At 66.9% G+C, this 19980-nt stretch overlaps 2 protein-coding genes across 5 annotated transcripts in view; one reads left to right on the forward strand and one right to left on the reverse strand.

Moving 5' to 3' along the window:
* DPYSL4 (dihydropyrimidinase like 4) lies at positions 442-14725 on the forward strand. Its single transcript, XM_003483576.4, has 14 exons — positions 442-695; positions 3776-3864; positions 4307-4491; positions 6345-6509; positions 7986-8047; positions 8129-8209; positions 9369-9437; positions 9750-9870; positions 10347-10503; positions 10768-10909; positions 11489-11659; positions 11842-12021; positions 13376-13541; positions 13873-14725. Exons 1-14 carry the CDS (start codon positions 657-659, stop codon positions 13962-13964), a joined length of 1719 nt encoding a protein of 572 aa, XP_003483624.1. The 5' UTR covers positions 442-656; the 3' UTR covers positions 13965-14725.
* STK32C (serine/threonine kinase 32C) overlaps positions 15490-19980 on the reverse strand; it is an 83630-nt gene continuing 79139 nt past the window's right edge. For all 4 annotated transcript variants that reach the window (XM_021073875.1, XM_003483577.4, XM_021073874.1 and 1 more), the window contains exons 11-12: positions 17071-17138; positions 15490-16093 (exon numbers count right to left, since the gene is read on the reverse strand). In XM_021073875.1, the coding sequence (XP_020929534.1) occupies positions 15949-16093; positions 17071-17138 (213 nt within the window). In that variant the 3' untranslated portion in view covers positions 15490-15948. The remainder of the gene's footprint in view (positions 16094-17070; positions 17139-19980) is intronic.

Raw genomic sequence — 19980 nt, forward strand, 5'->3', positions numbered from 1 at the left:
GCTCCACTGCTGGGTCCCAGAGCAGGTGCGTGGTCTGGGGTTCATGGTCTCCGAGGAGCCCATCTGAGACGTCTTCCTGGCCGGAGTCCAGCACCTGGAGCACCTGGGCCTGGACTTGAGATTGGATTCAAGCCCTGCGGCCTCGGGTGCCCTGGTCACCAAGGAGCTGGTGGCGGGCCCTCGGCTGACCGGGGCGACGGGGGCGCCCTATCGGGAAGGGCCAGACCTCTCTCGCTCTCCTTCTGGGGTGCAACTCGGCGCACACACACGGGCTAGGACCCGTCACAGCCTCCCCCTCCCCACGTAGCAAGCGTCTGCCACGAGGTCCTCGCGGGGCCGGGCGGGTGGCCTCCGCTTGTGCTTGGAGCGGGGGCTCTGGGTGCCCTGGCGGAGCCCGGCCGGGGCGGAGCTTGGAAACGGGCGCAGCTGCGGGCCGGGGGCGGGGCGGGGCCGGGGGCGGGGCCAGCAACGGAGCCGCGCGGCCCAGCGCGCTCCCACTCGGACGCCTGCCCGGCGCCCCCCGCGTCCCCGCCTGGGCTCCGCGCGTCCCCCTTAGGCCCAGCTCCTGCATCCCCCGCCGGGACCCCCAGGCCCGCCCGGTCCGAGCCAGACCGCGCGGGTTAACGAGGCGGCGGCTCCGCCCGAGGAGCTGAAAGATGTCCTTCCAGGGCAAGAAGAGCATCCCCCGGCTCACGGTGAGCGCCGCGCCTCCTGCCCGCCGCCCCGGGCTGGACCTGGCCTCCGGGCCCCAGGAAGGGCCCTTCTGGCGCCGCGTCGGGCCCCCTCCTCGCCGTGTCCAGTCCCCGAGCTGGCCTCTGTGCCAGCGCCGGCCCTTCCCGCCCAGCTCCTTCCCGCGCCGCCGGGGCTCCCTTACGGAGCCGGCGCACAGGCCCAGACCCCGCGGGCTCCCTCCTCTGCGCCCGGGTGGGGAGCGGGGCTGGGGGAGGCCTGCTCCCCAGAGCGCTTGCGTGTCTGGTCCGCGGTGGCCGGGCCTCTCGGAGAGTTCGGCTTGGAGGCCGAGGGCGCGTACGGTCCTTTGTTGACCCCGCGGTCCCGGCTCCTGCCTCGGGCGCAGAGATGCGGTTCCCCTGGCAGCCTGCCAGTCGGCCGCCCCCCTGGACGGTGCAGCCGCGGCACCGGGAGCTCTTTGTCCGAGACAAAGCAGCCCAGCCTCGTCGCTGGCAAGGAGCCCCTGGCGGCCGGACCCCTCCTGGAGGCCGGGTGAGGAAGGCTCATAGTCACTGAGGGACATCCCCGCAGCCCAGCTCTCACGCGCAGGGACCCTCCAACCCCCACACACGCCACCCGTGCAGGGGGTTGGACTGTCCACCCCGCAGCCACGGAAACAAAGCCACCCCCTCCAGGCGGCCAGGGCCCCTGTGGAGGGAGGGAGGCAGGGAGGTGCTCCGGCCAGCAGGACCTCGCCTGGGAGCTGGCAGGTTCAGACCCAACTCTGGGCTGGGCTGGGGGTGATCTGGGGGTTGTGCTTTCACTTCCTGAGGTGTTCTGGGAGGAAGGAGCCTCTCTCCTCCACAGACTGGCCCAGGGTCCCACCTGGTGCAGAAAGCCCGTGGGGCTGGCACAGGGGTGGGCGAGGGCAGTGACCCACCTCTGGGTGGGCCAGAGGCAAGGTGGCCGGTCCCGCCTGAGGAGCAGGGCGCCCCATCCCTGCTGTATTTCCGGCTTGGTAGCAAAGCCAGGGGAGCTCCCAGGGTCTCCGTCCGGGCTTCGGAAAGCCGGGGGCAGGGGACTGAGCAGGGGCCGCAGACCACAGTGTCCTCCTGCCCCAAGCTCCTCTTCCTCCTCTTGGGCTTCTTCGAGAGGGCACTCGTCCCCTGGGGCAGGGGGGTGGGGGCGGTGGTGGTTATGGGGGCACTGCAGGGGGAGGCAGGCAGGGGCTGCACACTGGCTCGGAAGCTGGGCAAGGTGGGTCATTGTGATGGGACCGTCAGGGTGGGTCTGAGGGCCCAGAGGACTGGGCAGTGTGCCTCGCAGGACCCAGCAGGAGAGTTTTGGGCCCTATGGTCGACGAGGAGTCGGCAGTGGGTCACACAATATGTGTTCTCCGCTTTGTGGGCCCTGCTGTTTCCGGTGCCACTGCTCGGCCTGAGCCGTCCCAGATGATGTGGGAACAAGTGGGTGTGACTCTTCCAGTCAAATTTTAGCCGTGGACATCGCAATGCACCTTTCACATGATCATTTTCATAGGTCTTGAAATAGTTTTCCAACCGATATGTAATCCATTCTTGGCTCTGGCTGTACAGGGACAGGTCGAGGGCCATGTCTGGCCTGGGGCACAGCTGGCTACCCTGTTGTAGACGGTGGGGTGGTGGTTTTACCATCAATCCATAGATGTCTGAGAATTCACTCCGAACGGCTTGGTGTTAATAAGAATAGACCGTGATGTAATGAGGCTCATAAGCAGTGAATTATTTATCCTCCCAGCAGCTTCTAGAGCCCCGCCAAGTGCATAGGTCAGTTCTCTGGGCATCAGACTGCTGGTGTGTGAAGAGGCAGAGCCCTGGCTGGAGCCCTGGCCTGGCCTCTCGGTGGGCCCCCGGAGCCCCGGGCCAGGGGCCAGAGCCCCTGAATGAGCCATCGTTGCTGCCTGGTCAGGCTGCAGTGCGTGGCGAGGGTCAGCCGCGGGCATGCCCCCCAAGGAGCTGGCCTCACTTGCTGACGCTCTGTTCACCCACACGGGCTACCTCCAGACAGCACCAGCACCTGCGGTCGCCCCATGTCCTCCTGGCCCCACACCCCATCAACTGCCTGCCCCCTCCCAGCCTCTCTGGAGTCCAGCTCTCATCCAGCCCACGGTCCGGGCCCCTCGTCTCACCGGGCTTCAGCAGCCGCCACTCCAGCCATGGCCCCGTCGCTGTCCTTGAGCGCCGGGATCTCTTTAAGATCGCTGGAACCCTGGCTAAAGGCCCCCGGTGGTGGCCCCCTGAGTCCCCAAGCCCGGTGCGCCCCACCCCCGTCACCCCCGTCCACGTCCCCTGAGAGGGTTCAGGCCCCCGTCTCTCTCCAGTCCTGAGCCTCTTTCCTGACTCAGGGCCTGTGTGTGGGCTGCTCCCTGGAGCACCGCGTCCCCCCAACATCAGCGCCTCCAACAGGCCCTCTCGTCCCTGAGGCAGCCGTGCCTTGTCTCGCATCACCCTGTCACGTCACCCTCTTTGTGCTCTCGCGTCTGTCACAGTCTGTGACAGCCGGCATGATTTCTCGTCACTGTCTGACTCCTTTTGCTGGGATGGGGCCTCCCTGGGGGTAGGGACCCTGCCGTAACCACCCACTCCCCGCCCTGGCACCATCTTAGCGGCACCATCTTAGCTGTGTGGGATGGCACACAAGGAGGGCGGGACTTCCAGACCAGCAGGACAGGTGACACGTCCACCTCCCCCGCGGCCGGGGCCCTATAAACCGAGTGCAGCTGTGACGATGTAAACCCCGCCCGGCACCCTCACTAACGAGGATTTGCCTCGGCCAAGCGGGAAGCCGGCTGGTTGGCTCGCCCTGTGCCTTTGGGGGCCCAGACCGCCTGACCTGTGGGCACAGGTCTGGGTTGGGGGCAGGGCTTGTGGGCAGCCACCCCCAAGGGCCCCCGCCTTGGGGCGCCCTCTGCCCACTCTCAGGGGCCGTAAACCCTGCAGGCGTTGTGCGAGATTGCACCCACACAAACCGTGCCCCAATATCTGGTCGTAACGCTGGCGTGAACTTGCACAAAGGTCCCTTGGGCCCCCAGTTTGGAGGCGACTCACCTGCTTTTGGCTCTTGGCAGAGCGACCGCCTTCTGATCCGAGGAGGGAAGATCGTGAACCATGACCAGTCCTTTCACGCCGACCTGTACGTGGAGGACGGGTTGATAAAGTAAGTTTCTGCCTCGGAGACCTCCACGCAGCCCACGCGTCCCTGTGGGTCGCCCCTTATCCAGGAGTGTGCTTCGGGGTGAGATCTATGTGCGTGTTCCTGGAAGCAGGTTTAACCCAAACGCAGCCTTCAGGGAGGCCTCCGAGAGCAGCTTCCTTGTTCCTTCTTCCCACAGTGCAGCCGGGGGCTCCCAGCAGGTGCTTAACAAACACTGATTGGCCACACGCTTGTTAGCGTCTCTGCTTGTTTGAGTCAGGCAGCACCTGCCTCTGGTCAGTGAACAGCACGGGCCCTCAGTGGTCCAGCCAAGTCTGGGCGGCGTTGCCCTTTCTCTCGGGGCCAGGAGCCCAAGTGCGAGCTTCCGATCGGCACGGCTTCGCCCAGGAGCCCGTCCTCAGCGGATCAGGCGCCTCCTCACCAGTGAAATCTCTGTCGCTTTCAGACAAATCGGAGAAAACCTCGTCGTCCCCGGGGGCATCAAAACCCTGGACGCCCGCGGCCTGATGGTCCTGCCCGGCGGCGTCGATGTCCACACCAGGCTGCAGATGCCCGTCCTGGGCATGGCCCCAGCCGACGACTTCTGCCAGGGGACCAAGGCCGCGCTGGCGGGAGGGACCACCATGATACGTGAGTGTCTCCTTGGGGCGTCCGTCCTCACCCGGGTCGTGTGAGGAGTCTGTGCGTCCCAGGAAGGGCATCACCCGATGGCCCTGCAGGCCTGCGTCCCTTTATCACGTCTGCTCTGGAACCCCCGACGCCTGCGCCGCCTGCGGAGCCATGCGGCCCGGCGGCTCTGGAATCTCCCGGGAACCCCCGGGGCTCACGGCTGTGCGCGCGGTAACGTCTCACTTCCTGGGACGCGAGCAGCTGGCCAAGGGCCAGGGTCGGCAGACCCCAGGGCCTCGGGCAAGTGCAGGGCTGGGGTTGCCTGAGATGTCAGACCCGGTTGCCTGATCCTCACGCCTCTGAGGCCCGGTGTGTAGAAACTCCCTGCTGTGTCTGCAAGAGCTAAAGATGGAGGCTTTCTAGAAAAAGGATGGCAAAACGCTGTGATCCTGCCAACGGCCCCAGAGGTACCGTTCCTCTCGGGCCGGCTCTGTGCCGGGGCGAGCACAGTTCCGACGGGCTGCAGCTCATGTGCTCACCTCGCAAAGCCCTGTGAGCTCAGCAGAGAAGCTCCAGTCCCCGCTTGTGAGGTGAATTCGCTTTGCCCACCGTGAACGTGCTCGGGGTCAGCTCAGGAGCCAGGACGAAGTACCAGCACGCAGCCCCCTCCCACGGCCTCGAGCACCCATGGCTCAGCGGGGCTGAGTGCAGACTCGTCCTCTGTGGATGGACCTGGTCTAGCAAACCCTGTGGGCCCTGGCTGTACGGCGTCCTGGCTGTGGGGCTTCAGGCAGATGGGCCCGCTTTAGAAGCCACCCTTTCCGGGTCTGTCGGCAGGAGGGGCCGCCCTTCTTAGAGGCAGTGAGGGCTGAGCCAGTCAGTGCACCGTTGCTTTGCACTCGTGCCGGGCATGTGCAAATGCTTCCCGCTGCCCCCGGGGCGCTGCTCTGGGGCTCTGGGCTGCTCCACAGGTGACACCCAGGCCCCGCAAGGTCATGGCCTGGTGTGTTTACCGAACTGTGAGGTGGAGAGGAAAAGCCAGCAGTGTCCACTGCTCAGGAGAGGGGTCATTTCAGCCCTGGGTCCTGCTCGTCATTGGCGATCTAATGACTCTTGGCCTTCATGGCTATGTCACCTGCTCCTGCTGGTGCCAGGGCATCAGACAAGCTGTGAGGTGGCCCTGTGAGGACAGAGGAGCTGTGGGCTGCCCAGAGTCTGAGGCTGGCCTGTGAGCAGCCTGCAGGGCAGGGTCCTGGGCTGGTGACCTGAGCCATCGGAAGCAGAGGGGCTTGCGAGAGGTATGCTGCAGAAAGGTGGGTGGCATTTGCCAGTGACCCCAGGGGGGTCTTCCCTCCCCCGCAAGCTCCTCCCCTGTGCTCTGCAGAGGCCGTGAGTGGTGTTCAGAGCTTGGACATGAGGTTGCCAGCAGGGCAGGGGGGATGGTGCGGTGGCCATGTGCCCTCCCAGGTTCCCCGGGGTTAGGGGCACCATTCAAGATGTGTGCGGTCAGGGAGGCACTGGGGACGCCAGGCCTTGTGGGCCGGCTCACGGTCCAGCACCATGGACAGCGGTGTCGTGCCTGCTCGGAGCAGGTGCCTCCATCAGACGAGGCTGTGCTGGAGGTGAGGCTTGAATGGCCACTGGGCTCTTTGGGGCGGGACCCTGAGGAGCAAGGCCCTCCTCTCTGCCCAGAGAGAGAGGCTGGGGACGACGGCCAGAAGGTGCCACTTTGGGCAGAATGGAAGGCAGGTCCCCGCAGCCTCAGCCCAGTGTGAGCCTGAGGCCCGTCTGTCCTCTGCTGTCCTCAGCCTCCCTCCTGATCTGCCGAGCGGAGACGGGGGTCGGGGGCTCAGCTGACCTTGCTGTCCCCACAGTGGACCACGTGTTCCCCGACGTGGGGGGCAGCCTGCTGGCGGCCTACGAGCAGTGGCGGGAGCGGGCGGACCGCGAGGCCTGCTGCGACTACTCCCTGCACGTGGACGTCCCCCGCTGGCACGAAAGAGCCCGGGAGGAGCTGGAGGCCTTGGTCAAGGACAAGGGTGAGCAGGGCCGGCTGGGCCAAGGGGCTGAGGGTCCAGAGCTTCCTTGGCCTTGGGGGGCCCTGGGGCAGGTGGCGGGAATTGGGGGGAAGCCAGACAGGAGCCATTCGAAGGTCTCCTAGGCGGAGAGGTCACCTGTGTCCACGTCTGGGACGCAGCCGGTAGCCCTGCTCCTCATGAGAGGACACAGCTGTCACAGCCGTCCCCCGTCCCCTCGTCTCCTGGTCCTGTTGTGAAGGAAAAGCACCCAGAGCCTTCTTGGACCTTAAGGTTCTCTAGAAGGAGGATGACTTAAAACCCGCGGTTCTCTATTGCTGCCCCCGCTGAAACAGGACAGCTCAGAAGCAAGGCTTTTCTTTTCTTTTTTTTAATCAAATGTCCTGACGCTAAAACCACATCAGAGCTGATAGTGGATCTGACAAGAGTTAGGTGGCCGTCTAACTGACCTCTGGTGACTGGGGTGTGCTGGCGGCAGACCCCTGGCCAGGCCCTCACCCCATGGGGTGGCTGCCGACCAGCTTGACCGCAGACCTGACGAGGCAGGGAGGTTACGTCCAGGCCATTTCCCAGAGGGACAGGCCTTACACTGGTGGCCTCTGCACTTAGGCCCCCAACCTGGGGGCGGGGGCTGGGGGGCTCTTGGCCTCTGTGCCTCATTCTGGGCAGTAGCTCTGCCACCCACTTGTTCTGTAGTCGGATCAGGAGGCCAGGGCCCAGCTCAGAGCGGAGGTGGAGACCAGGCACCTGCAGCCACCTCCCTCCTGCCAGGGCCATGGGTGGCATCCTGGGTCGGGCCTGCATGCTGCCCCGTGGCCTCTCCCAGATCCCCCGGGGCGGGTTGCCACCTGCGGGATGTCATGTGTGACACTGGGTGACTCGTTCTACCCCTTGTGCCTTTGCTCCTCAAGTCAGCACTCTGGACCCAGGAGATGCCAGGGAGGGTGGAGGGGCACAGGCTGGGGTTTGGGTGGTGGGAGGGCCTGGTCCCAAGTCCCCTTAAAAGGGGAGACTCGACCCCCTGATGGGGAGCTGGCGCCGGCAGCCCGTCCTCTTCCCTCTGCTTTTCCTGAGAGCCTGGCCGGCTGAGGAGCCCCCAGTCCGCCTCCTGTGGCCGGGCTCAGGGCATGACTGGGACCCGCAGGCAGGTGACAGGCTTACGGCCAATGTGAGGCCACCCAGGCAGCCCCGTGTGGGTGCGTTCCTATGGAGTCCAAGTAGAACTCGGGCAGCGGGCCTGCAGCTCAGGGCGCCCTCCTGTCTGGGGGGGACTCATGGGGGAGGGGAGGAGAGCTTGTGGGGCTTGGTGATGGGGTGGGGTGGGGTGGGGGCCGTGGGCTGCTCACCCCGCTGACCACGGGCCAGGCCGGGGAACAGCAGTGTCTTGACCCCGGAGCACAGGCCGGGGGGGCGGGGAATGGGCACCCCTGGGTGCAGGGCCAGTCGGGGAGCCGTGGTCTGACGCTCCTGCCTCCGCAGGCGTGAACTCCTTCCTCGTCTTCATGTCCTACAAGGACAGGTACCAGTGCACCGACGGCCAGGTGAGGTGGGGCCCCGGGGGGCCGGCGGGCGTCTCGGGCCGGGGGGACGCAGCCCCACGCGGCCCTGCGCCCTCTCCGCAGATGTACGAGATCTTCAGCCTCCTCCGGGACCTGGGAGCCGTGGCCCAAGTGCACGCGGAGAACGGGGACATCGTGGAGGAGGTGCGGGCGGGGCTGCGGGGTGACCCTGCCCCTCAGGTGGGAACGCTGATCCCACAAACCCCAGGGAGGGAACCCTGGCCTTGACCCAGTAAATAGCTTGCCCGGGTCAGAGGCCAAGCAGGCAGGGCGTTAGGGAGCCTGGGGGGCGCTTGGCTGAAACAGTTTTCCCACGATCATCAGCCTTCTTAGAAAAACTTCTCCAAAGCGGAAGGGTTGCTTCGTGGGGGCTGCTGAGACTGGGGCTTCCGGCACCCTTCACCCCCTGTTCTGGGGCCCCTCTGGAGCTGTCCCTTCGGCCACCAGCACACAGGCCCTGGGCTGCAAGGGGGGTGTCCCCAGCCTCGGCCCCTCACTCTTCGTTTTCCCATCAGCGCCAGTGCCCACAGGTGCAGGGGAGGCGGGTGCCGGGGAGGTTCTGGGCCCCCCAGGGGCCTGGTCCCAGATCACACACACAGCCCCGCCCTGACACTCCAGACCCACAGGGCAGCTTGCTGGGACCGGTCGGGCTCTGCGCCAGCCAAGCTCAAAAGGAGGGTGGTGACTCCAGGGAGGGCGTGCGGGCCCCGGCCATTGCGCGTGCTCAGTGTGGCACACGGGGGGCAGGGTGTGTGGGGTGGCACCGAGCAGTGCTGGGAGGCTCGCTATGGGGTCGGTGGGATTCTGCTTCTCCAGTGCTCTCCTTGCTGAAGCTCGTTCACGTGCGCAAGGCCACCCTGGCTCAGGGCCTCAGGATAGACAGGCGGGCAGAAGCAGTAGCCCTGCCCCAGCCGGGCAGCCCCGTGCCCACCCCGGCCACGCACCCCTGAGGGAGACAGCACGGCAGGCACGGCTTGTCCTTCACGCAGGGGCTCTGCGGCCTTGGGCACGTCCTTCCCCCCAAAACCCCGTCCCCCGTTCTGTGATGCAGGCAGCTGGTCATGCTGCCCGGGCCTTCCCTCTGCTCCATTCCGGGTGCTCTGCGGTCAGTGGTTCGGGCTTCATCTCAGGGATTAGGGCTCACCTGAGAGGCCAGGGGTCAGGAGCTGTCTTGGGGTCAGGCCTCACCTGAGAGGTTGGGGGGCTCAGGCTCACCTGGAGGGCCAGGGTGGCCCGAGCCGGGGGCTTCACGCGGGGCCCTAGCTGCGCCCAGGCTGGCACGGGCTGCCCTGTGTGTGTTTAGGAGCAGAAACGGCTGCTGGAGCTTGGCATCACCGGCCCCGAGGGCCACGTGCTCAGCCACCCGGAGGAGGTAGGTATAACCTGCTGGGAACCGGCCCCAGGCCGGGCCTTTGGGCGGCTAGACTGGGCCCCGAGGTCTGGGCAGGACTGTGGTCCCGCTGGCCCGGCCTGAGCTGTGAGTCAAAGCTCACGGCCCCCTGACCCCCGGGCACCCTGCGGCCTTTGTGAGACGGCGACAGTCGGCCCTGGTCTGCATGGGTCAGTCCGCATTCGGGGCCTCGAGCCGCAGGCTGGGGGCCTCACCTCCCCGGGGTGACCGCTTTGGGCTCAGGGTCCGCGGGGCATCCTGGTCCCCCCGTGGCCTGAGCGCCGCCCTCGCCAGGTGGAGGCGGAGGCCGTGTTCCGGGCCATCACCATCGCCAAGCAGGCCAACTGTCCCCTGTACGTCACCAAGGTGATGAGCAAGGGTGCGGCCGACGTGATTGCCCAAGCCAAGCGCAGAGGTGCGTGGGGCCGCGGGCCGCGACGCGAGGCAGGCTCCCCGGCTCCCTGGCACTGAGGCAGGCCTGACGTAGCTGCCACCCGGCTGGCCTCTCATGGGGGCCTTTCGTGGGCCCGGGGTGCGGCCTGTGGGCGGTGTGGGCGCCGAGTCCCTGGGTGGGTGGGCAGCCCGAGGGGCCCCTCTTGTCCAAGCAGCAGTGGATCAGCAGGGGGCCTGGAAGCCCAAGTGGGGCCTTTGGCCCTGTTTGCACGGAAGTGAGCATCAGAACCAACTGTTCTGTGTGTGTGTTGGTCTGAGTGCGTGCGTGTCTGTGTCGTGTGTGTCTGTGTCAGTGGCTGGCTGCCCCCCAGGTGGGGGACAAGCTGACCAGGGCCAGGAAATGGAGAGGCAGCGGGGGCGGCAGCGCAGCGCCGAGGCCTGGGCCCACGCGGGTCCGGGGCCCGCGGGCTGGCGGCGCCGCTCACGGCCTCGCCGCAGGGGTGGTGGTGTTCGGGGAACCCATCACTGCCAGCCTGGGCGCCGACGGCTCGCACCACTGGAGCAAGAACTGGGCCAAGGCCGCGGCCTTCGTCACCTCGCCCCCCATCAGCCCGGACCCCACCACCATGGAGCACCTCGCCTCCCTGATGTCCAGGTAGGGGCTGCCTCTGTGCCCCACCCTGCTCCCCCCGCACTGGCCCTGGGCTGGCACCCCCGTCCAGACTCCACCCCGAGGCCCTCGGTCTTCTGTCCCCCACCCCGAGACCCTGTGCTGCCCACTCCGGCAGCCTCTGGCCCGTGGGCTGTGTGGCCGTGGGGGGCAGCCTCTGGCCCTCTGGCTGTGGTGCTGGCGTGGGTGGGCCTTCGAGGCTCAGGAAGACAGGCCCCTCTGGGCTCCCCTGACCCCGGCTTTCCTCAGCGGGGACCTCCAGGTGACCGGAAGTGCCCACTGCACCTTCACCACTGCCCAGAAGGCCGTTGGCAAGGACAACTTCACGCTCATCCCCGAGGGCACCAACGGCGTCGAGGAGCGGCTGTCCGTGGTGTGGGACAGATGCGTGGTGGGTGCGGGGGCCTCCCCGGCAGGCGGGCGGCCAGGTCACCAGAAAAGGACCCCCGACCAGGAAGCCCACCGCGGGGGGCAGAGAGCAGAGCGCATGGGTCCCTGCATGTAGCCCCTCAGGCCCGCATCCAGGGCTCCCCGGAGGAGACGCCATAGCCGCAGCAGCCAGGCCATGCCCTGGTCCTGATGCCCACGGAGAATGCGCGCCTGCGCGGCGGGGCTGCCGTCCTCCATGTCCCCCCGGGAGGCCTGGGGTCTCCTTGGAGCTCCATCTCACGTGGACACCCCCGAGCCCCAGCCTCGCCTCCGAGCCCTTCCCTGGGCCAGAACCCTGACCCCAGACTCCCGGCCACCCCCAGGGTCTGTCACGTCCTTAGGGACACAGACGTCATCGTAGAAAGGTCAGCACTCATCTGCCCACGAAGTGCTTGGTGCCCAGGAAAGGCCAGATCTGCAGGCCTGACTGAGACGGAGCGGCCCGCAGCCCGGGGCTGGGGCACAGGGGCCACCCCCGCACAGCCCCGACCAGACCCTGAGAGCGCGGGAAGCGCCGCTCACCCGCCTCTTTGCTTCTCAGGCCTCGGGGAAGATGGACGAGAACGAGTTCGTGGCCGTGACCAGTACAAACGCGGCCAAAATCTTCAATTTCTACCCAAGGAAGGGGCGCGTGGCCGTGGGCTCCGACGCCGACCTGGTCATATGGAACCCCAAGGCCACGAAAACCATCTCCGCCAAGAGCCACAACCTGGTAGGGGAAGCCTGGTCCCCGCGCGGTCAGTCAGGTGGCCTCAGGCGGCGCGCGGGAGGGGAAGGCTCGCGGGCCGGGGCAGCGGGGCGGACGCGGCCACTTCCCTCTGAGTCGCGGCCCAGCCGAGCGGTCCAGGAACAGGATGCGGCCCCGGCGGGCGCTCAGGGGGCCTCTCTCCCCAGAACGTGGAGTACAACATCTTTGAAGGCGTCGAGTGCCGGGGGGCCCCCACCGTGGTCATCAGCCAGGGCCGGGTTGTGCTGGAGGACGGGGCTCTGAGCGTCACCCCCGGGACCGGCCGCTTCGTCCCTCGCAAGACCTTCCCCGACTTCGTCTACAAGAGGATCAAGGCGCGCAACAGGGTAAAAGGCTGAGCCGGGCAGCGCACGGGGCCTGGGCCGAGCTCCGGGCATCCTCCCGGGCAGCCCTGAGGCCACCTGACCCCACGGTGCAAGGAAAGCCCCCTCGGGGCTCGGCCCACGTCCCTTCCCAGGCAGCCCACGCTGCTGTGGGAAGTGCGGGTACGAGGCACCTAAACCCCTAGGAGCCGCCCCCACCCCGGCGACCGTCCACCAAGACCAGCAGGGCCCTCCTGGGACTTCCCGGGACAGGCGTGCGCATAAACGAACTGAGAGCAGGTGACCACGGTGTTCGCCAACTTAGAGGAGAGCTGAGCGCCCGTCTTCCCGCGAGCGCCTGGCCCGCTGCCCGCTGGGTCTCACAGACCCACCAGGCGTCCCCCGGCCCCGCGCCGCAGGCCGAGTGGGTCCCACGTCACCCAGGCGCACACGTACCCGCACACGCACGGTGGCCGTGCACCCCGGTTTGCTGACCCCCGCCCTGGTCCCAGTGTTCTGGAAGGGTGTGGTCTGAAATGGTGAGCAGGGGCGGGCTTCGGGCCCTTAGCTGGCAGGGCCCGCACGGTCTGGGGCTCGGGGACCTGCACAGCTGCTCCCCCAGACCTGACCCGGACTCACCGCCTCCCTCAGGGGTTGAGCCGGGCCACGAGGCAGGGGCCGGGGCAGAGCACTGGGCACCCCGCCCCGGGGCTGGGGTCCGGGGCACTGGTCACAGGCAGCTCCGTGAGATGGTGGGCCAGGCCTACGTACAACCGCCACCCAGAGCAGGCGGAGGGGACCCGCTCCCCATCACACACCCGCGTTGACGGGGGCGGGGGCTGGATGCAGACCCAAATCTTCGCAACTCCACACCCACCCCACCCTCACTCTCATCCTGTGCCCCTGCCCCCAGGTCCTCCTCCCCAGGGCAGGACAGGGTGGGAGGTCCTGGGGCTGGCTCAGGCCCCGTAGTTAAGAGCGTGATGCCGGCAGCCTAGGGAGGGGCCGCTGAAAACACGAGCGCCTCGAGGTTGTGCTCCAACCCTCGGCCATTCGTCCACCGCGGTGGCTCCTGGGAAAGGCCTCTGATTTGGGGGCCGTTTCAGGGAGGACAGGACCCAGGGCCTCCGCTTTGGGTCCTTGGGTACCGAGTAGGGGCGGCATCGGGGCCCAGGACAGAGGGTACCGAGGCAGCAGCGACTACGTTGGGGGCAGCTTCTGATTCCAAAAGGCCTCCCCTGCAGGCTGCCCTGCAGCTTCTCCATCCAGGGCACTGCTGCCCAGCCTTGAGGGAGGGGGGGTCCGTGCTCACGGGGTGGATGCCCCCCAGCTGCAGGGCCCGCCCAGTGCCCTCACGCCCAGCCCCCTCGGCCCGCAGCTGGCGGAGATCCACGGCGTGCCCCGAGGCCTCTACGACGGGCCGGTCCACGAGGTGGTGGTGCCCGCCAAGCCAGGGGGTGGCGCCCAGGCCCGCGCCTCCTGCCCCGGGAAGATCCCAGTCCCGCCCGTTCGCAACCTGCACCAGTCGGGGTTCAGCCTGTCTGGTGAGTTGAGCCTGGGGTCCCAGCCTCTGTGGGACCTGGGACCACGTGGGAGTCCACCCGCCAGCCCCTCACGGCCCGCAGCTGACACCCCAGCCCTGGCATCACGTGTGAGGCCCGTAAGGAAGGGGCCTGGAGGGGTCAGTGCGCAGCTGCCAGGCCTGGCCTCTGGCTGTGCCCCCAGGATGCTGTGGCACACGGATTCTAACAGAAGCACCCAGGTCTCCCTGCACACCAGAGCCAGGCCCCCTCCCAACCCACCCCGATGCCTCAAGCCGATGGGGCCGCGTGTCTGCGCCCCTTCCAGCAGCTCCCACTGCCGCCCCTTCTGCAGGATCTCAGGCCGACGACCACATCGCCAGGCGCACAGCGCAGAAGATCATGGCGCCACCTGGCGGCCGCTCCAACATCACCTCACTGTCCTAGGCGCTGCGGGTGCTGCCTGTTGTCCGCCGTGCCGCCCCCGTTCCATTCCCTTCACTGACCCTGTCTTGAACGGTGCTGGCCTTACCTTCCACCCCGGAAACTCTCCTCCTGGGGCCCCAGGTCCTGTCGCAGGGAGCCCCCGCAGGAGAGGTCGCATCTGGGGAGGTTTCACTGCCAGGGCCAGGGGGCTGGACGCGGGGGTGGGGACCGCTCAGGTAGCCCTGAGCCCAGGTGCTGGGTGCCCCAGGAAGACAGGGGCCTCACGGGATGCCCAGGGCAGGGGCGGCAGGCTGAAAGACTGGGGTGCTGCACCCTGGTCCCCACCCCTCATCACTGCCCCTGAAGCCCCCAGCTCTCCCGCCTGCTCCCACAGGCCAAGGCGCAGCCTGTCCCCGGCTGCCTCAATGCAGGGAGAGCCCCCCCACCCCCGAGCTGCTGTGACTTCAGGGACCCACCAGGAACCGTGTAGGGCAGCTTCTGGCAGGACTTTGCAGCAGACTCATCTGTACGCTTTTCCGAGGACCAAACCCCCGCTTGCGTCGCGCCCACCCCCAGGGAACTGTAGGCCCCTCTAGCTAAGGCGCTCCTTTTCCCACTGTGTGTGTTCGGATAGTTCGTTAGAGCAGCAGTTTTGAGTGGTGAGGGCACCTGTAGCCAGGACCCCGCATGCCACCCACAGCCCAGTGCCCCCCCCCACCCCTGGTGCTGTGACCCCGTCACCTGTGAAGCGGGTCAATTAAAGGCATCTGGGCTGGAAGCCACTGCGTGTGGAGAGCGCCGTCTCTGCCCCCACACCGTGCCCTGGGGAATGCCCTGCAGGACCCCCGCCTCCCTGGCTCCCTGCGACCTCCAGACCACCTGCAGGGCCAGCTTGCTTGGCCTCTGGGCTGGGCTGCGTCTGAGTCGTGGGGAGGGGCTCTGCCTGGGGGCGGGGCTGCTGGTCGGAGACGACTGGCCGTTCAGAGGGAGGGGCTGGCCGGGAGGACCCCCATGTTCTGACCTGACGGGCCTGTCCCCGAGGTCTCAGAAACACTCAGATGTAGAGGTGGGCATGAAGCCCCAACTCCCCCAGTTCCTGCCCCTGACGTCACCAGGTCTCCACGCAGAACTGTCTCTGTGGGTTGGCACCACCCACAAGACATCCTGTGATGCTTCCCCAGGGCACACTGGGCCCCGTGTCCCCCCACGGGCTCACCGTGCAGGGCTTCTGACCTTAACCCTGGGACCGGCAGCGAGCTGACCCCACCGGTCTGTGCAGTCCTGCCCGGGCCCCCCCGCCCCTAGCCTCCGTCAGCCGCCACCTCCACCCACCTCGCCCATCACGGCCTTGGGGCTCCCCGGCGGGAGACGGGCACCACTCAGGCCGAGGACCGGGCGCCGAGGCTCTGGCCTGGCAGGGGCAGCCCCGCCTCACAGACACGTTCTCTGCACAATGGCAGACAGAGAGCATGCAAAACGCCGCCCACACGGTGGGTCTCACAATGTGATTCTCAGGCAGAAACTATACAGAAACAGAAGTCACCAGAACAGTTTGTAAAACATTCTTCACACCCATGCCCCCCCCACCTTGATGTACAAGAACCCAGCAGACCCTGGGCCGGCCCACAGCTCCGGGCAGCAAGCTCACCCCGGGGGGCAGCCACGTCCAGGGGACCAGAGCGCCTGTGCCACCACGGCCCGGTCAGGGGGCCACCAGGAGGGCCAGGGGTGGGCAGCTGCATGCCTCCCTCCACCACCGCAGTCACCAGAGCCCAGGGGGCGCCCACCCTCCCTGCCCACCGCTCTCGGCCACATGACTGCCACTTGTCACCATGTTCCACCCAGAACCGAGGGCAGGCACGGTGGTCAGCTGTTCAGTGAGCACGTGGTCTGGATGCGCTGGGCTGCTCGGCTGGGAAAGGGCAGCCTAGGCTCGCCCGCCGCCCGCCCCCTGCAGGCCCTGAGTCTCTGACGTGACCTGAGTTAAGTCCAGGCCGGGGGCCGCCTAGCTGCTCCCAGCCGAGGGGCAGATGGAGCCGCACGTGGGCAGGGCGGACAGTGCCCCCTCGCTGTCTGCCGGGAGCTCCGCCGCCTCCCCGGGCTCGGGCGCAGGTGGGGGCTCACTTGAGGGGTCCTGGCTCCTCTTCAGCCTGGTGGGGAGACACAGGAGCCTTATGCAGCCTCCCCGGCGGCCCCGACGCTGCTCCCTGGCCCAGGACCTGGCCGGGGCCTCCTGGAGGGCGTCCTTAGGACCACAGCGTGGGCACCCAGCGGGGACACAGGAAAAGCCCCTCCAGCCACGCTGGCACAGCAGGGAGCTGAGAGCCACGAGGACCAGCCAAGGGCATGTGGGCACACGGGGCGTTTCAGCCCACACCCTGCCTGGACCTCGCTGGCCACCGGTCTCAGTCCGCTTCCAGCCAGGAGCTAAAAGGAGGCCCAGGGTAAGCGCAGGTTCTGTGGGTCGACAATTCTGGAACAAGGCTTTTCAGAGCGTGGCCGAGTCCGTTGGGACCCAGGCCTCTGATTCTAAGATGGCCAGTGTCCTAAACCCGGGTCTGTCCATGTGTCATCCTGGTCCCCGAGGCAGGACGGACCGGCTAACCCTGCTCAGCTTCCAGGCCAGAGTGCAGAGCCTCCTCCTCCAGGGAGTCCTCTGCACTCCCCCGCCCACAGCCCTGGCCCTCCGTCCGCCAGGGCAGATGCCTTAGCTCTTTGTAGCTTGTCATGTCTCCCCGCCAGCCAGCTCTGCCCTTTCTGTGCTGCAGTCCCCGGCCCTCAGTAAAGGTTCGCTGAATGACTGAGTGAGGGGTGGGAGCTGATGCGACTCCAGGGGCCGCCCAGGAAGTCATCCGCCCTCATCTCAGCAGCCCAGTGAGCGTCTGCCCAGGAGAGTGTGGCCACTGGCTGAAGAGGCCCAAGTTTAGAGCTGAAAGGTCAGGGGCCCTTCCCGCCAGCCTGAACAGGGACCCCCACCCTCCCCCCAGGGCTGCTGCTGACGCCCCCGGAGGGCAGCGGGTCAGGCCTCCCAGGCGCACTGCTGCCACGTGACTGCCGTGACCAAGAAAACCCGGCCCCTTCCCAGACTCCTCCCGCCCCCGTTACGGCCCCCAACATCCACACTCACTTTTCTCTGTTAAAAACCACAAAGTCTTGCTGGATGGCGTCGAGGCAGTCCTGAAGGTAGTCATTCTCCTGTTAGTGAGAAAGACAGACCTGAGAGTGGAGCGGACGCCATCGGTCCCCTCGGGTGGGTTCCTGGACACCCCTGGCCAGCTCCTCCTGTGTCCTGCCTTCTCCACCTGCAGCCACTGAGCGCCTGCCTTGGGGCCGTTGGCGAACCCTGCTCTCAGGGGCCAGAGCCCAAGCGGTCGGCCCAGGCCCATCCTGAGAAGCAAACTCAGATGGGTTCTGCACTAGGCCCTGCACTGGCCTGTCGCTGGTGGCACAAGCATGACAAAGGCCCTGGCAGACCCGAGACCCAACACTAAGACCCTGGGGTGCTGGGGGTGGTGCTGGGGGGTTGCGCTGGGGACCTCGATCTGGGTGGCTGAACCGCAGACTCAGGGCCACCCAGCAGCCCAAGGCACGTGTGGAGGTGCCCGTCCTGAGCCCTGACAGACCGGGCCGGGCTGTCCACGTAGCGGGACTTCGGAGAAGGCCAGACTCGGCCTGCAAGTTTCCTGCATCCAATTCAAGGCCCTGACGTGGAAGGCGCAGGACCCTGAGCACAGAGGGAGCCTCCAGGAGCGCCCTCTCCTGCTGGAGACGTGCGAGAGCCCCACCCTATTCCCGCTGACGTCACAGAGCTGCAAGCACAGCACCTGCCTCCAGGACCTGCCCCACCCCCAGCCACGTGCAGCACGGCCCAAGGGACCTGGGGGTGGGGGCTCCATGGCCAGACAAGGGGAGGGTCTGCCCTTCCGTGACCTGGGGTCTAATTCCTTGGCAAGAGCCCCTGGGGTGGGGCCTGATATACTGCAACTTGGAAACCTGGAAGAAATGATGCCCAGGTGAAGATTCCAGAATGAGAAGGAGGTCAAAGAAGTGGGAAGCTAGAATGGGTCAACAGACTCAAGACCAAAGACCCACGGAGTTCCCCTGTGGCTCAGCAGGTTAAGAACCCGACTAGCGTCCATGAGGATGTGAGTTCCATCTCTGGCCTCACTCAATGGATTAAGGATCCAGTGTCCCTGAGAGCTATGGTGTAGATGTGGCTCCGATCTGGCATTGCTGGGGCTGTGGTGCCGGCTGGCAGCTGCGGCTCCAACTGGATCCCAGCTCAGAAACTTCCATGTGCCACAGGTGCAGCCCTGAAGAGCAAAAAAAAAAAACCAGACCCTCAGGTAACCACGTTCTCCCGGAGGACCCAGACTCTCCCTCCAGCCAGCCGACGAGGAGGGGGCTTGTGGGGACAGGGCATCCGGGGGGCTCAGGGGGGGTCTGCCTTCTCCGAGAGGTTCGGCTCCAGAACCCCCAGTGGAGGCAATGGCGGGATCCACTCAAGGAGAAGCCTTCCCTCCGCCTCACCTGGCCCATCTGGTGGTGTAACCACTGAGACGGGCATCCAGGGTGGAGCGGCAAGCGGGGTGCCCGGCCCCAGGGTGTCGATAATGCCCAACGGGTCCCAGCGCTCCCACCTCCACCAACGCACAGGGAGTAAGAGCTGGGGTGCAGCAGCAGGAGGCTGACGCCGGCCTCTTGATGGAAAGTCACAGACCTTTTCCCGTTTTCACTGAATTCTGCTCTCAGACCTGGAACCGTGGCCTGAAGGAGGCGGGGCAGGCCTGGAAGGAAGGCCGTGCCACCCCAGCCCTTCTCAAAGGTGCCCTCGGCTGCGGCCCCACCCGTCTGCGGACAGGAGGTGGACCCCCAGCTGGGGGGCCTGCTGGGTGCAGGGTCTGGGCTAACACGCCCGCGCCCATCTCACAGCCGGCCCCCGAGGGGCCCACGGCTCACCCAGCAACTGTCTTGGCCACGCGTAACCAAGACGGACAGACGGCAGAATTCTCACATTAGTTCCTTGACTGGTGGAGTAACAGCTACTATCGTGGAAACACCCCGTGAGAGCCCTGACACTCCCCCCCAAACCCCGGCTTGAACAGGAAATGAACACACAAGCTCACGTGCAGACTGCAACGGCCGTGACAAGGGCCACCGTCAAGGGCTCTTGACGTCTTTGCCCGTCTGTGGGGACACGGGGACGCCGCTCCTCGTTTGTTCCCCATTTAATTCGCGCGCGTGGCCCCGAGGAAACCCCACGGCGGGTGGCAGGAGAGGAGACCTCGGACAGATGTCGCCTGGGGGCGGCCTGAGGGCTGCTGCTGAGCCCACGTGGACGCTTTGCCAGAAGAGACCACACCGCCGCTGGCGGCCGGCTCGGGGCCACCGACGTGCCCGAGGCGTTCTCGCCGGTGCCTGTCGGCCGCGAGCCCGGCCCTGCGATGCCTGACTTTGCGGGGCGCGCGAGGGCCGCGCCCACCCGAGAAACCATACGTCGCGTTTTGAATTGGGTTCTTTTCCGGGTCTAGTGTCCGCCGCGATGCCAGGCTGCCGCGGCCACCGCTCCCGTCGGCCCCGCCACAGGACGCCTCTGCGGACCCGCGGTGCCACGAACGTCAGCTCATCACACGAGAGTCTCCGCTTGACTATCCAGTCGGCTGTTGGGTGGTTTCGCCCGGCAGGAGGCTGCGGGGGTCTGAGCACTGAAGCGGCTGGGCTGGGCCGGGCGGGTCGGATCGCCGGGTCAGGGGAGTTCATGCACGTTCGCCTGCGGGTGTTTCCAACCCCCTGCGGTTTGTCGGGACGTGAGGGCGCTGTGCGCGGAGGACACGCACTTTCGCGTCTTGCCGCAGGGCCGGCTCTGCTCCTGTCCTCGGTCACGACACAGTCAGAAACGGCCCTCTCTCTGCTCGTGATGTCATCAGGCGAGCGGGAGGTGGCAAGTACTCTGGGTGCCCCAGGCCAGGGAGGGGCAGACACCCTCCAAGGACTCAGGAGCCTGTCCCCCTGGAGAGCTCCTAGGGACCCCGTGACA

The sequence above is a fragment of the Sus scrofa genome, chromosome 14, assembly GCF_000003025.6.
Source record: "Sus scrofa isolate TJ Tabasco breed Duroc chromosome 14, Sscrofa11.1, whole genome shotgun sequence".
NCBI lineage: Eukaryota > Metazoa > Chordata > Mammalia > Artiodactyla > Suidae > Sus > Sus scrofa.